At 37.5% G+C, this 17,600-nt stretch overlaps 1 protein-coding gene across 1 annotated transcript in view; it reads left to right on the top strand.

The window, feature by feature from the left end:
- Positions 1-17,600, top strand: part of LOC131901273 (alcohol sulfotransferase-like) — a 31,573-nt gene that overhangs the window by 276 nt on the left and 13,697 nt on the right. The window contains exons 2-3 of the mRNA XM_059252485.1: positions 1,867-2,075; positions 3,741-3,867. Of these exons, the coding sequence (XP_059108468.1) occupies positions 1,867-2,075; positions 3,741-3,867 (336 nt within the window). The remainder of the gene's footprint in view (positions 1-1,866; positions 2,076-3,740; positions 3,868-17,600) is intronic.

The following is a 17,600-nucleotide window of genomic DNA, read 5'->3' as shown; positions in this document are numbered from 1 at the left end:
TCCTGAACTGTCTGTGGAAGTTTTGGGCTTTAATCATCCTTTATTTAGGTGGTGAATGGAATGCTTTATATATCTCATGTGTTCCATGGTTTGTGGGCTTGGAGAGCTGTATCTGAGAGCATTTCCACTCAGAGGAAAAAGTCTAACCTAATCAATGTAGTCAGAGGAGCAATGACAGTGTTTCCTAAAGCAGATTCTGGTATTGGTTTTTCTCTGTGTGGAAGAGAGATAATGATGAGAATAAACAGATAAAATAGCATCAAGAAAAAAGGCATGAATGTAAGAATATGTGGAGGAGAGGACAAGGTCAGGTAGAAGAATTACCATGGACCTTCTTCACGTAGACGAGAGTCTCAAAACTCAAGGAAAAAAAATAGGCATCATGGTCATTGGGGGAGGAGTGTGGTGGATGGCAGAAGCCGGTTAAGTATTAGGTTGCGCCAGGTGGTGGTGGCGCACACCTTTAATCCCAGCACTCGGGAGGCAGAGGCTGGCGGATCTCTGTGAGTTCAAGGCCAGCCTGGGCTACCAAGTGAGTTCCAGGAAAGGCACAAAGCTACACAGAGAAACGTTGTCTCAAAAAACAAAAAAAAAAATTTTAGGAATAAAAGACCATGATAAATGAAGACCACATGAGAATAGGAAGAAGCAAAGTGCTAGAGAGGCCCACAGAAATCCACAAAGATACCCCCACAATAGACTACTGGCAATGGTCGAGAGACAGCCTGAACTGACCTACTCTGGTGATAGGATGGCCAAACACCCTAATTGTCGTGCTAGAAACCCCATCCAATGACTTACAGAACCGGATGCCGAGATCCACGACCAGGCCCCAGGTGGAGCTCCAGGAGTCCAATTGTTGTTAAGACCAAGGTTGGATAAAGCACAGGGACAAATAGCCAAACGAATGGAAACACATGAACTATGAACCAATAGCTGAGGAGCCCCCAACTGGATCAGCCCCTCTGGATAAGTGAGACAGTTGATTAGCTTGAACTGTTTGGAAGGCCCCCAGGCAGTGGGACCTGGACCTGTCCTTAGTGCATGAGCTGGCTGCTTGGAACCTGGAGCTTATACAGGGACACTTGGCTCAGCCTGGGAGGAGGGGACTGGACCTGCCTGGACTGAATCTACAAGGTTGATCTCAGTCCTCAGGGAAGTCTTTGCCCTGGAGGAGATGGGAATGGGGGGGTGTGTGCTGGGGGAAAGGTGCCCCGGGGGGATGGGAGGGAGGAAAAGAAGGGAATCCATGGCTGATATGTAAAATTAAATTAAATTATGAAATTAAAAAAAAGTATTAGGTTGCCAACATCAAAGGGCAATAACATGGAGAATCTAAGGGCAGTGGACTGCAGGAAAAGGATTCAGATAATAGCCCAGAGAATAATGCTAGAGAAACACTCATTGACAAATGAGCATATAATCACAAATACATGTGTGTATGGTAAATAGACACAGGAAATTTATTTAAGCTAAGGAGAAGCACTACCAATACATACAGTGCAGGATGGATGCATCTTAATGACATTGTATTAAATAAAATGTTTCAGTCTCAAGGACAGATACCATGACTGCATACCTGACAAATATCTGGAATAGGTGAATTCACCGAAACAGAACGGTTCTTGACTGGAGGGAATGTTCAATAGGCAGGTGGGGTTTGCTGAGATTCTCAGTTTTGTTTGGTGACGTATTTTGAATCTTCTGGAAGAATATATTTTGTACTTACACGATGTGGATATTGCAAATACCACATGCTTTTGTGCTTGGAAACAGCTACATTGTAAACTGTATGGTTGTATATTGTTTAAGGCTTTTCAGAAGTGCTCTTGAAATGAGTGACAATAACTTTTCCTTCTTGTTCAGGAACTAACTGGCTGACTGAGACTGTCTGCTTGATTCAGACCAAGGGAAATCCCAAATGGATCCAATCTGTGCCTTTCTGGGAACGCTCGCCCTGGATAGAGTTTCAAGACGGATATCTAACATTAATCAATAAGGAAGGACCACGCCTCATGACTTCCCACCTCCCTTTCCATCTTTTCCCCAAGTCTTTCTTCAGATCCAAGGCCAAGGTAAGTGTCCAGTGGTTGAGAAATCTTTGGCCAAATGCTCATTGAAATTATTCTTCTGCATTGGGCCGTGGACCTCTGCCTGAAATTCATTCTGTGTAGATTTGGAGAGGGAAGTTGGGATTCTCACATACTAGGTGATGCTAATCTGTCCCCTCCTCAGACTATATCAGAGTACCATGATATCAACCACCTCTCAGTGATGCTGGGCAGATACAATGTGAAAAAGTGTATTATCACATTAGGGCATTCAGGGACTATACATACATGTCAAGTAGAGTTCAAACTCTAGTGTACAGTGGATATTACTGTTTTGTTGTCATCAAAGTCATTTAGCTAAAATTGATTCTACATACAGCCCATACCTAATGGGTGAATCACCCAAGCAGAGTTGCTCATAGGGAAAGCAGCCTGAATAGGCACTAATGCTGTAATTTGAGAGATTGTTCAACAATCATGGTTTATCTGTATCCATTGTGTCTTGCTGTGTCTAGCTGTCTATTAAAATCAGTAGCCACAAAAATCACTGACATCACTGATAGGGGATCTCCTAAAGGAATCAGAAATATCCAGGTTCTGACACATCATTGCTCACTGTTAATAAGAAAGTTTTGTGGACGTCCCCACACCTTAGAAACTATAAGTATTTATGCTTAAACACAAAGACAAATGTAGAAAACAATCTCTCTTGAAAGTATCACAATGAAGTTGTGATCGTAAAGCTATATATGTGTGTCTTATCAGGATTTGGAAAAATTTTGTCTGGAGAAATTAAGGCCTAAAAGATGAATTATATAATAATGTCACAATGAGCATTGGGACAAAATATTAATTTCATTAATTAATTAATACTATATTTTTTGAAATTTTTTCTTCTGTTTTTGAGATTGTACTATAATTAAATACATTATTCCCCCTTTCTCTTCCTCTCTCCAGGCTTACCATCATAACTCTCTTTTCTCTCTTTCAAATTTGTGTTTTTTTCATGATTTTTGTTACATCTATATATGTATCTACATATTCCTAAGTACCTTGGTACAATCTGCTCAGTATGTACAATGTTACTTGTATGTATGTTTTCAAGGCTAAGAAACTGGTATGGCATAACCAATTGCTATGCTTTTCCCTGGGGAAGTCTATTTCTTTCTGTATCAGCATTTTTTAGTGCTCATGGGTCTTTGTGTTCACCATTTTGCAATGAAATGTTAGCATTAAACTCTGCATCATGATTCTTTTGAGAGTTTTCTTTTATAGTTACACTTACAGAAATCAATTAGTTTGTCATTTTTCAGATATATTTAACATAGTATGCATTATTCCATGTGTATAAGACATTCTTTCACAGTGGATGGATAATCTTTTACACTGTAAGATAATTGATCTTTACAAGTATTGAATCAATCTTGTTTTTTTCTAGTTGCTGTTGGTTTTTTTTACAGAATTAGTGAACACAGTCATTTTGCTATTTCATTTTTGTAAATCAAAATTATAAAAGAAGATTCTGATAAATATAGATATTTTGCACTTCTGTTCATATTTTGTTCAAATAAAAATGATAAAAATTTTTAGAAACCTCACTGATATTTGATTGACTTTTCATATAAACTATGCCAGATAAAATCGGTTTATGACTATATTGACCTTCATTTACATGTTTTTCCATTTAAGGTGATCTATATCATCAGAAATCCCAGAGATGCTCTTGTGTCTGCTTATATTTTCTTTCGTAACACAAAACTTATCGATAATCCAGAGTCACTAGGAACTTACTTTGAATGGTTCCTCAAAGGAAATGGTGAGTGTCCTGTTAAATATAGGGGTTGAGGGAGGCTCAGTTACATTTATGAAGACAAGGTTTGATATAGCTTAGGATGGCCTTGAATTCTCAATAGAGATAGGGATTACCTTGAAGATCTGCTCCTCCTCCCTCTACCTCATGAGTTCTAGAACTACAAGCACTCACTTCTATATTCTGTTTATTTAATTCTGGGCTTCAATCCCCAAGTCATTTATGTTATCTAACTTGGTTACAACTCTAGCCTTTAGTATATTCTGTAATTTTCTCTTAGCTCCGTCTTATTCCTCTACACTCTACCACCTGTTGATCCAAGGATCATTACCATTACAAACCTAATTGTGAAGTCTTCCTGTTCTCATAAGCCACTGCCTAATGGCACAGCTACAGCTTGACCTATGACTAACCATCCTGGCAATATTTGGAGTAGCTAGTCTTTGTAGTACTAATGAAGATGTTATACCTTGTGGTTAACAGAACAACAGTGATAGCAACAACACTAGGACCTATTCCCTCCCCATCATGGATACTTGACCATGCTTACTGTATCAGATGTGAAGTCTTCTTAATCAAAAAATGATTGGTTACTCTGATACCACAATTGCAGTTATTGCACCAGTGGGTGTATGTTGTATGGATGTTTAAAATATAGATATCAGTGTCCATAGATGAGTGTAATATTATTGACAAGACACTCCCACTAGAATCGTACATAAACCTTTTGTTACAATGAAGGCTATTCAGCAGAAAGGCATATTTCAGCTCATTACCAGTTTTCTTTCCTTATGTTGTGTGACAAGACTGGTTTTAGGAATAGGGTCTTAGCTGGGCAGTAGTGGTGCACATCTTTAATCCCAGCACCAGGGAAGCAGAGCCAGGTGGATCTCTGTGAGTTCAAGGCCAGCCTGGTCTACAGAGCAAGATCCAGGACAGGCACCAAAATTAGACAGAGAAACCCTGTCTCGAAAGCAAAAATAAATAAATAAATAAATAAATAAATAAATAAATAAATAGGGTCTTACCAACCAGTTTTTGTGGGCAACTGACAATAATGACAATTGTCTATATTATTTGGATCCTCAGGCCCATTTTAGGCAACAACTCCTAGGGAGGCATCCCAATAATAGCAATGCAGTTTTTATTTTATAACCAATAACTTCTGGGAGCAGTAGTATCTGCTCATGAAAGCTGCCTTGATTTAAACTCTGTAATATATTTTTAAATGAGCTTACAAACTAATGAGTTTGTATATGGCATTTTCATATATTCTTGGTTTTGGTTAATTCTATCCCTTATTTACCCACCCCATTTTTGCATCCACACAATCACTCTCATATTCCCTCATTCATATTGATACCATATGTGTCCTGGTACTTCTCTCTCCTTAAGGTCTCTTTTTTTCTTGCTTCTCTTCTAATGGTTCTTTTCTACCTTCCTCTCCTTTATTTACACATCAAGGTAAACATGCTAATAATGTGTCTAGGATCCAAGTATGAGAGAAAAGATGCAGTGTTTGTCTATCTGTGCTTGTGTTACCTCATTAAGTATATTTTCCAGTTGCAACTATTTTACTGAGAATTTCCTAATTTCATCTTTAAAGTGGAATGAAATTTTATTGTGTGTACATATCACAATCTCACCTATATTCTTTCTTTTTTTTCCCAAGACAGGGTTTCTCTGTGTAGCTTTGCGCCTTTCCTGGATCTCGCTCAGTAGACCAGGCTGGCCTCGAACTCACAGAGATCCTCCTGCCTCTGCCTCCAGAGTGCTGGGATTAAAGGCATGTGCCACCACCGCCCGGCCCTCATCTATTTTCAATTGATGAGCATCTAGGCTAAACCTGTTCTGTAGCTATTGTGAATAGAGCTGCAATTAGCACAACTGTTCAAGTGCCTATGCAGTTGTATATATCTAAGTCTATAGTAGTATATACCTACCTAGTTTGAGTAAATACCTAAGATTTGATAGCTGGGTCATATGAATTTTTGTTTTCATCTTTGTTAATGATTCCCACAGTGATTTAAATAATGGCTATGCAGTTTTCAGTCCCAACAGTGTTTTTCTTTCCCCACAATTTTTCTGAAAATTAAAAAAATTAAAAACTAAATTTTATTATAAAGCAACTTGTACATAAATAAAAACCAGATTCACCAAAATTATTGAAACTCAAAGTCTATACAATACTGAATTTATGTACAGTTAGAATTGGTATCCAAAAGAGAAGCTGGGAAACATCATATTAAATGTTATAATTTCAGTATTGCTTATATTTCACCCAATTTTGGACCACAAAACCCCCAAATCCATGAGAAATTTAGAACAAGAATAACATTTGACTATATACTCTTTCAACACTCCTGTCCATTACTTGCATCTACTTCTTTCTCATTCCTTTGTATTTAAATTATCTTTTCTTTTCAAACATTTTCAACATACACTTCAAACATTTATTTGTTTTTTTTTTCCTTTTTTTGTCTTTTTTGTTGTCATTTCTGAGATGCATTTTCTCTATGTTACAGCTCTGGCATAATTTTTTTAAATAATTGTGGCCATTCTGACATAGATAAGATAGACTCCTAAGTTGTTTTTAGTTTTTATTTGTATTTTCTTGATAGCTAATCAAGGAATTTTTGATTTTGATCCATTTCTTTCTTTATATTGAATATTTTATTATCTTTAATTCTTTTTAGATACTAGATACACATTTTCTGGAAGCATATAACTTGCAAAGATTTCTTCCATTGTATTACCTGAATCTTCACATGATTAATTATTTCTTTTAGTGGATAGAAATCTTTTGATTTCAAGGGATCCCACTTGTTGAGTACTTGCCTTATTTTCTGAGTGAGATGAGTAGCATTTAGAAAGTCCTTACCTGTGATTACCTCTCAAAGTGCACTTCCTGTATTTTCCTCAACTGTGTCATAGTTTTGTATCTTCTGTTGAGGGTCTTGATACATTTACAACTGGTGTACGTGTGTGTGTGTGTGTGTGTGTGTGTGTGTCTGTGTGTGTGTGTGATGAAGGATTAAGATTGAAATTCATTCTTCTACACATAGCAATCTAGTTTCTAAAAAGCCATGTACTAAAGATACCAAGATCTTACTTCCAATGCATGTTTTTGATATTTTGTCAAAAATACAGTGCCTGCAGTTGTGTGAACTTATGTCTTGGTTTTCATTTCAATTAATCCACATGTTTGTTTGGTGTCAGTGCTTTGCTGTTTTCATTTCTCTATCTCTGTAGCATAACTTGAAATAAGGTCCTATCTTTTTCCAAAGTTGCTTTGATTATGTGCAATTGTTTGTGCTTTTGTATGAATTTATTATTGAATTTGTTCTTAAGAAATTACAAAGATGTATAAATTATGTTCTGCTTATTGAAACCCTTTGCCCTCTTTGATCTCCCTCTCACCTTTAGTAACCCCCATTCCCTACAGTTCTCCTTTATAACTTTCACATCTCTTTATTGGTGACCCATTCAATTTAACCATGATTATTATCTTCTGTGGGAATGTGGGTTTTGACTACCAATAGAAACCTAGTTGGCACCTCACTGGGGACACAACTGAAGACAGCTTGAGTCGGCTGTTTAAAACCTGGGGCCTATGCAGGGTCCCTTGGCTCGGCCTGGGAGGAGGGGACTGGACCCACCTGGACTGAGTCCACCAGGTTGATCTCAGTCTGTGGGGAAGGCTTTGCCCTGGAGGAGATTGGAATGGGGGGGCGGGCTGGGGGGAAGGTGAGGGGGGGGAGGGGAGAGAACAAGGGAATCTGTGGCTGATATGTAGAACTGAATTGTATTGCAAAATAAAAATTAAAAAAAAAGTTATCAGTAGATAATTTTAATGTAACACCTCTTAGATTTTTTCCCATAGAGTGATAGATATCTTGGAATTCCCACTCATACCTTCTTCCTATATTATCTTTGTTCTTATTGGATTGTCCCACATCTTTCACCTTGCCTTCACACCATGATATATTTTTCTTTTAAAATTTTCTTATTTATTGTGATCTAGTGTACATGTGTGCATAAGTGTCTGTGTGGTACCCACATCTCACAGAACATTTGGAAGAACCTGAGAAAAACCTTGTGGAGTCAGTTGTCCATTTCTAATTTATATGGTTTATAGAGACTGAGGTCTGGTCATCAGGTTTACATGATAAGCATTTTACCCATTGTCATATCATTACCACACCATTCCTTTTTGTATCACTATTTAATTCATTTACAATGTATTTGTTGTGGAGATCATTTTGTGCTACTTTATACTTTTCATTTTACAGTATAGCTTATTCTTTAAAATTATATTATCATAGGAGTTTGACAGAAGGCTCTGGCCAAAAGAACTTAATGCTTTTTAGAAGAAGGTGCTTTGTTTCCCAGAGCCCTCACAGAGTGGCTCACTACTTCCTGTAACTCTAGCTTCAGAGGAAACCAACACTCTCAGCTCTGTAGACACAGACACACACAGACTTGTACTCACATAAGAACATATAAACATACAAAAATAAAAATACAATAAACCATTGAAAATTTATTTCTTTATCCACAAGTTTCTAGAGATTTGTATTTTCTCCAAATATACATGTTTAAAATCCCCAGTCTCTTTCTACTTTTCCTGCTCTCTCTCTCTCCTCTTCCCCCACACCTCTTTCTCTACCAGTTTACTTATGTACCTCACTCTGGTCATTCATGTAATTATTAATGTGGTCATATAACCTTGATACATACCTTCTTTTGATTTCACTCAACAGGTTGCTTTATTGATGGTAATCTTCCTTTCTGTCATATTATGAGATGCCATGCTTTACATATTTGTAACTGGAGCTTTCAGACTTCCTCAGGAAGTTGTCCAGGTGGCAAGAATGTACTTGACTTGTTATTGAATATTACTTACCACTAACACTAAAATTTTGTGGTTGTTTGTTGTTGGATACAGCCACTAGGTCTCATAATTTGATACTTATCAATTAAAGTGTAACATATAATAAATTTAAAGATACATAGATTAATATTTATTGGCTAATTTAAGATATAAAAGTTACAATGAAAAAAGCTTGCAGTTATAATTAATATAAGCCTCTGTGTGTTTAAATTGGTTCTGGGTGGCTGTGGGCCAGGCAGGACACAGGAAAGCTCAAGCTACATTTAGTGCCCAACATGGGGCAAGAATTTCCACCCAAAACTTGAGAAAGTTTAAAAAAAAGGATTCTAAAAGGGAGCTAAAAACAGCTTCCTAGTGTGTCTGTCAGGCCAGCTGCAGCCTGAGGGCTTGAGTATGGCAGGTTTGTGGCATGTGGGCTTGAGCATGGCAGATTCCCTCCAGAGTACAGAGAAGCATCCCCATGCTGCATTGTGGATTTAGCTTTTGATGGTATGGACAAAAGAAAAAAAGGAAGAGGCTTTGGGCTACACATTTCTGGGTGGAAGCACAGACCCACAGCCTCCTGGAGTCAGTGGACATCATGGCTCCTAGAGACAATGGTGAATTATCTCCACCATGTTGAAAAGCTGAGGTGGGCAGAGTCAGCACCCAAGACTGTCACTTCAGTACTAGCCACTGCAGTTTAAAGCAATAGACTCACAATGAGACAGATTCAAATGGGATAAACCCTAAAGAGTTTATAGTGTGTGTAAAAATATATATAGGCTTAGAAGAGAGAGGAAAAGGAATATAGAGAGTTATATAAAATAGGTTTTAAAGAGTAAAGTCTTTAAAGAGACAGTAAAAGTAATATAAAAATGAGCCACATAAAGATGGAAATCATACACAGAGTCTGGATTATGTTGTCATTGAGATTTTTAACTGTAGAAAGACATTTGATTATAAGGGCTGCTTTGTTAAACCAATATATGTATTTTAAAGGTATTTTGACTTAAAAATTTGGATCTAAGGATATGTTGCTTTGGAAAGGAGGCTCTGCGTTTTTTTCCACAGAAAGCCAGAGGCTATGGATTTGTTCCAGATTAAGAAGGTTCAGATTTGATCAAGCCAGACATCCTGAACCTTAACAGGTGGTACCTGTCAAGAATGGTTATAACCAGGCTTCCCAGGACTTGAACATTATCTCACATTTTCTCAGGATTCCCCTAAGATTACCAGCACCCTCAATCAGCAGGGGTAGTATGAGAAGCTACTCCTAAATTCCCAAAATATTGTTTATAAATGTTTATTTTTGTTTAAAGCAGGTGGATTATAAATACAATTTCTTTCTCAAGAGGAAAAGAGAATGTTATAGATATGACAAGATGAAAGGGTAGATTATTATTTAAAAATGTTTTACATTGCTATGGATTTTAGTTTATTGATACAAATTTAAAGTTAATTTTTTTGTGCTGTATGTATATTTATACTCTTTTTGGAATTATTTTTTTTGTGCAACTCATTTAAAGTTGTAATGTATCATTAAGAAATACATATTCATAGTTAATCATCTAAGATAATCAAACTTGTAGTCATGTTAGTTAAGTTGTCTAGATATACATAGATATATTTCAATTATGTACGTAATCTTCAAACAGTTCAAAGACCTAAAGAATATGGAATTTAAAATATTTTAAGAACTTTGACTTTCTGGACATTGAGACATGTCTGCTCCTGGCAGCACCAGTCTACTTCAGAGAAGATAATGGGCCTTGAAGAAACTCATTATGAAGTTTGCTTTCTTTGTTGCAAAAGTTAGCCAACAGACAAAAAATTGCCCTTGCCTTGATTGCTTGACAATAAATATGTTGAATTAAGTGGACATGCAGGACCCATAAAAGGTGACCACTGAATTTTGCAAGATAAGATGGTTCTTCAGGTACCTACTTAACAGATGAGACTGCCAGACATTCCACAGGACACAGAGAGAAGCAACTGAGAGACACTAGGCCTATAGACTAATTAAGGATGCAACAATGTTGCATGTAACTGTTCAGGTAGCCAGCTCTCTCTGTCATTCTAGATTTTTGGAAGTTGCGTACAATGTATTTCTTGCTTACTTAAGTAATATATCCTTCTGGGGTCTTTGATGTAGTTGAAGACTAGATAGTTCTAATTATAATTTCCCTTGGTTATGATAAAAGTTAAATTAAATATGAAACCTTAGACTCACACATATAGGACAGATAGAATATTTTCTTTAATTTTACAAAATACAAATAGATTAGATATTGTAACTGTAATTATTGCTTGATAACTATTTTGTTATTTGTAATTTTAATATGTTAAGTTAAAACCTTCCTTTTGTTTAGACAGAAAAGGGGAAATGGTGAGGAAGTGTCATTCTGTATTCTGTGAATATGTGTTGCTTGATTAGTTGATAAATAAAGCCATTTGACCTATAACAAGGCAGTTTAGAGGCAGGGTAGAAATTAAAAGAGAGAGACAGGAAGAATGAGAGAAGAGATGCCAGTGAGCCACAGTTATGCAGTTAAAGCCACAGAACATGTGGAGATACACAAATTAATAGTTATGGGATAATTTAAGATATAAAAAATAGCTAGCAAAAAGTTTGAGCCATGACCTTGCAGTTATAATTAATATAAGCTTCTGTGTATTTACTTGGGGGGGATGCAAGTGGGAGAGATGTGTCCCTATCACCAGCAGGTCAGGACACACGAAATCTTCCAACTACAGCCTTGTTGGGAATACACTTTGTAATTCATGTCCCCAAATTACCTTTTAAGACAATTTTCCAAAGCAGAACTGCTATTAATTATTATCAATATTTCTTATTAGCTTATTTTTGGTGCACTCACTAACATGCTTTTGTTTTTTTTGGTTTTGAGACAGGATCTGTTGTATCCCAAGTTGACACGAAATTCATTATGTAATTGAAAATTACGTTGAATCCCTGGTCTTTGGGCTCTCCCTTCTGGTTTTTTTTTTGTTTTGTTTTGTTTTGTTTTTCAAGACAGGGTTTCTCTGTGTAGCTTTGTGCCTTTCCTGGAACTCACTTGGTAGCCCAGGCTCGCCTCCCTTCTTAATTTTTTTTTTTTTAATTTTTATTTTGCAATACAATTCAGTTCTACATATCAGCCACAGATTCCCTTGTTCTCCCCCCTCCCGCCCCCCTCACCTTCCCCCCAGCCCGCCCCCCATTCCAATCTCCTCCAGGGCAAAGCCTTCCCCACAGACTGAGATCAACCTGGTGGACTCAGTCCAGGTAGGTCCAGTCCCCTCCTCCCATGCTGAGCCAAGGGACCCTGCATAGGCCCCAGGTTTCAAACAGCCAACTCATGCAATGAGCACAGGACCCGGTCCCACTGCCTAGATGCCTCCCAAACAGATCAGGCCAATCAACTGTCTCAGCCACTCAGAGGGCCTGATCCAGTTGGTGACCCCTCAGCCATTGGTTCATATTTCATGTGTTTCCGTTTGTTTGGCTATTTGTCTCTGTGCTTTATCCGACCTTGGTCTCAACAATTCTCTCTCATATAAACCCTCCTCATTCTCGCTAATTGGACTCCCAGAGATCCACCTGGGGCCTAGTCATGGATCTCTGCCTCCAGGTCCATCAGTAGTTGGATGAGGTTTCTAGCACGACAATTAGGGTGTTTGGCCATCCCATCACCAGAGTAGGTCAGTTCGGATTGTCGCTCGACCATTGCCAGCAGTCTGTTGTGGGGGTATCTTTGTGGATTTCTGTGGGCCTCTCTAGCACTTTGTTTCTTCCTATTCTCATGTGGTCTTCATTTACCATGGTCTCCTATTCCTTGTTCTCCCTCTCTGTTGTTGATCCAGCTGGGATCTCCCACTCACCCAAGCTCTCTTTCCCTCGACCCTCGCCCTTCACTACCCCCACTCCTGTCCAGGCTGTTCATGTAGATCTCATTCCATTTCTCTGTCGTTGGGCGATCCCTGTGTCTTTCTTGGGGTCCTGTTTTCCAGGTAGCCTGCCTGGTGATGTGAGTAGCAGTCCAGTCATCCTTGTTCCACATCTAGTATCCTGTTATGAGTGAGTACATACCATGTTTGTCTTTCTGAGTCTGGGATACCTCACTCAGGATGATTTTTTCTAGATCCATCCATTTGTCTGCAAACCTCACCACCGCCCGGCGGGCTCTCCCTTCTTAATTTTTGCATTACATATGTGTGACACATCATTTCACTTGGCTTCTAGCTTTTCTTTTTATGCATGTATGTATTAGTGTTTATGATGAAGTGCATGCAAATGTGAAAATGTAGGTGTTCTTATGCTAAAGACAGATGATAATATCAGGTGTTGAACCTTGATTTCTACCTTGTTTGAGACAATCTCCTTCTTGTACATCCCTGTGTATGGCACATTGGCAGGTCCTAAGCTTGTAGGCAATCTCCTGTCACCACCTCTCATGTCATAGTAGGGGTACTAGGTTTAAAAAAAACAGGCTTCATCACCATGTTTGAATGGATTTTGAGGATCCAAACTCAGGTCTTGTGACATACAAGGCAATTGATTATCTTTGAGCTATCACATGTGCCCAGCTTTCAATCTCTTTAAGTAACTTAATTCTCTCATATATTATGCAATTCACTTTATCTCTACACATTCTCTGTAGATCATTTATCACCGCCAGGTTTCAATCAAATCTTAGATTCATTGAATTCATGTGTCCTACTTCTCTGGCAATGACTTAAGTCTTACTTTCTCTCCTGACTAGATTCAGTTGGTTCTTCAGATAATGGGGAACAATACAAGCCTGCAATGGAGGGTGAGGCATGAAGAGACAGCACAACTAGACAGGAACAGTTAGGACACTCTGACTAGTGAAAACACATCAAAATAGTACTAGAAATGTAAATGATACATTGGGTTGAATGTGGAAGGCTATGCCTTGAACATCTCTAGCTGTCTATGATTTGCTGTCTTTGGTCTTAAGGACTCATTATTCACAAGTTGTGGAACCTTAGAGGTGGTTGTTAGTGGGAATAGATCTCCCTCAGAAGGGGTTAATAGAATTCTCCAGACATTATGGTAATAAAAAGTCCCAAGCTGGAAATGCTCAGAATCCTCTGGCTTCTTGTACTCTTGTGATCACATTTTACTAACTCATGCCTTTGTCACTGCTACTTGCCAATAGGATGTCTCCTCATGGCACCAGTAGTAAATCTGTGAGGTGATGAGTTCACTAATGAACTGGATTTTATCTGCTTACTAACTTTGTGTGTGTGGTAAATGGTATCATTGAAATGATGACCAGCCTTCAGGAGCTCAAGGATTGAAGAGGAAGCCATAGAGTCAGCAAACTAATCACTTAACTTGACTTTACTATCTGAGGGTGTAAAACTTAATTCGCTGGGGCCAGAGAGAGGACAAAATTTAACTCTCTGGGGCCAACAAAAAAGGAGGAAACATGCACAAACATTTGTATTTCTCCATCATTTTCTCTCTGTTCTTCCTCTATGTTTCTCTTACAGCTTGTACATCTGAACAAAATCTCTCAGGCAATATAAAACTTACAATGTGGTTACATTCTATTTGTCAAGTGCATGAGTACAATGAATAGAGTTAGAAAAGATAATTTCCAATTTCCCTCAAGTGATTAAACATCCTACATATTATGGATGTAAAACAAATTATCCCACGAACCCACATACATTCATATCCAAGCAACTTGGTATAGATTAAAAGAATATATATAGATTAACAGAATATAAGCCAGTAAGATATATTTCTCAACGATTGTTTTACTGCCAGGCTGAATTTTGTGGTTACAAAGGAAGGATCAATAATTTTATTACTTATCTCAAATGGTAATCCTATGAACAATCTTAAAAGAATCACAAACCCAAATTATTATGTATAAAAAACAATCATTCTTCTGTCTTTTAAATACTCAGATTGTGTATTCATTCATCAATAGCTTTTTTGTATCAGGAAGCAGAGGGCATAAATGGGCATTTATTAATCACTGTCTTTGAATTAATTATCAGGATTTAAGGCATTAAGGAATTAATCATCATCTTGGATTGCCAAACTATCCTAACAAGAAAGATCCATCTGCAAATAATAACTAGGCTGCTTTGTTCTTGTTTCTTGACCTCGATGAGTCCCTCACTCAACTATGTGCCTTTCTAAACTTTAGATGGTTTCCCCAAGTTTTTCATCTCAAAGTTATTAACAAAATTATCTTATCCTATCTATAAGTCATATTGAAAGCTTTTTTTTTAGCTATGATGCACACTGAAGCCCATGTCACATCTCTCAACATTAAGATTAAAAGAACTTGAGCTAGCTTAACTTCTGGGACACAATTGTGTTCTTGTTCATTTTTTACTCTTTTGGGTGGTCTACCACCCGGCTCCCAAATGTATCACACAAGGAGGCTTATTCTTACTTGTAAACACCTGGGCTTAGTTTGACTTGTTTCTTGCCCGCTTTCCTTAACTTCAATTAACTCATCTCTCTTTTGCCTCTGGGATTTTTCCCATTCTCTTACATCTGTAAATCTTACTCTTACTCTTACTCCTACTGGCACTGGCTGTGTATCTGGTTTGCTGACTCTGATGTCCTCCTTCTTCTCTCTCATTCATTGATCATTTTTACTCCCAGAATTCTTCTACATATTCTCTGCCTGCCAGCCCCTTCTGTCCTTTCTCATGCCTCACTATTGGCTTCAGTTCTTTATTAGACCATCGGGTGTTTAGACAAGTACCATAACACAACTTCACAGAGTTAAACAAATGCAACATAAAAAGTAACATACTTTAAAATAATATTCTACAGCACAATTGTTTTTCTTAATCATTAACCTAAACCACAATCCATATGGATCCTCAAAAGAAACTAGGTATGTGACATTTCCTTGTTCTTGTTTTCTATTCTCTGCAGCCCATGCTTTATCATGGGCAGGGGAAACACCATATCTTGCTTTTGACTTTATTAGTTTCCCTACGAAACTAAACTCTATCATAATCAATTACTATATTTATTAAAGAACCTAAATTACCAAAATCCCATTTAAACTATCACTATTATTTTGTATAAAACCATTGCTTTAAACAGAATAGCTTAGGAGGAAATAATTTTTACAATAATTCACAAATAAAAATGCCCGGTAGAATAGGATATTTCCTGGAGATAGTCATAATAAATTAAGGGAAGTGGGGATTTTCCCACATACATTCACACCATTCTAGATACCATAGGAAAATAGCAGCGGCAAAAATGTAAAGGTGCAACATTAGCAAAAGACATTCTAGAGCCAAAGCCTTTGGGGCCTTACCTATCTGAGATTCACCCATTAGAACTTTCCTTCCTGGTGGATCAACCTACTGATCTTCAGTTGCCACCTAATGCTCCTCTGACATGGCTACATAAAATATCACATTAAATGCTGTAAATACTGGTTTTATTTTTCTTAGTAAATTTCTCTGCCATTTGTGGAAAGTGAATAATAATAGGCAGACCTCAATTTTATTCTTTGTAATCAATAATTTCCTTCCCCTTTCACACAGTGCTATATGGATCATGGTTTGAGCACACCCGTGACTGGCTGTCTATGAGAGGAAATGACAACTTCCTGTTACTGAGCTATGAAGACATGAAAAAGGTAACTGTCATTCTTACAGCAATCACAAAATCCTTTAGCAATTCACCCCATGCAGCACCCTACATTATTCAATATCCCTATTCCACCTACTCTATCACTGGTAGGATCATGAAGAGTCACTAAATGTGATATTATACCCTATTTCCTTTATTAAGATGCATCTGTCACTTACTCTCCAGCCTCCTAGTCACCCTACTTGACCCTGAAGTAGGTTGGAGAAGCTCAAACTTGTTCTAGTGGTTTTTCAATTCTGTCTATGCAACAATTTTGATACAGTTGATAATCCAGTGGTAGTGGGGAAGGGGTAAATAGTGTCATTCCACTGGTGTGCCGAAATGTATGCCATCTCTCTTTGATGAAAAGAAGAGGGACAAAGGCATTCAACCTTTCAGGGAATAAGGTGTCTTGTGCTCTGAAGTACTGAGGGTTTCTGCATGGTGAGCTAGATGACACTGGAAATTTCAATAGTCTTAGAAGAGAATATCTAAAATGTTTCAACACTAAGTAATGAAATATATCTAAATACTCTGATAGGCCATACCCTTATGTTATTTTGCAGGTTTCATTTCATTGAAATGTCCCACTGCAAGTCATAAATATGTTTAAGTAATATGTGTGTGTCACAAATATCTCTTACTTTAAAAATAAACAAAATCATATTTTGTCAGGGTGTCACATGATTGTAAACCTTGCACTGAGAGATAGAGACTGACTCAGAACTACAGGCCATCTTTGGTTGTCTGATATGTTTGAGGCCAGCCTTGGGTACAAGAGACCTTGTTTCAAAAGACTACTAAGGAAAATAATTTTGAAGTTCATTCGTCTATTTTATTTTCATGTAATTAAAAAAAAATCTTCCCTCCAATGATGGGCACATAATAATGAAACCAAGCATATAAGCAAAAAAGTATTCTCATTTGATCAGCAATTCAAAAATTTAAGTAGTTTGAAAGTTATATGTGAAATATAACCATCATTTACACATTTATATATCAACGATAAAGATATCAATTGTACTTTTTACTGAGCAAAACAAAATTGTGCTGAGCAAACAATCTGTCAGAAAAAATACTTGTCCACCTTCAGAATTCTTCAAAAATTTAGTTAAGGAGAAGCAATTTTACAGCCACTGCTAACCTTATAGAAGTAGATTCTAGTGATGACAAAGGCTGCTGATAGTTCTATCTTCTTTTTTGTTGCTTTGATTTCTC

The sequence above is a fragment of the Peromyscus eremicus genome, unplaced genomic scaffold (genome assembly GCF_949786415.1).
Source record: "Peromyscus eremicus unplaced genomic scaffold, PerEre_H2_v1 PerEre#2#unplaced_67, whole genome shotgun sequence".
Classification (NCBI taxonomy): domain Eukaryota; kingdom Metazoa; phylum Chordata; class Mammalia; order Rodentia; family Cricetidae; genus Peromyscus; species Peromyscus eremicus.
The sequence above is the reverse complement of the archived record's forward strand: the minus strand, read 5'-3'. Positions and strand labels throughout refer to the sequence as shown.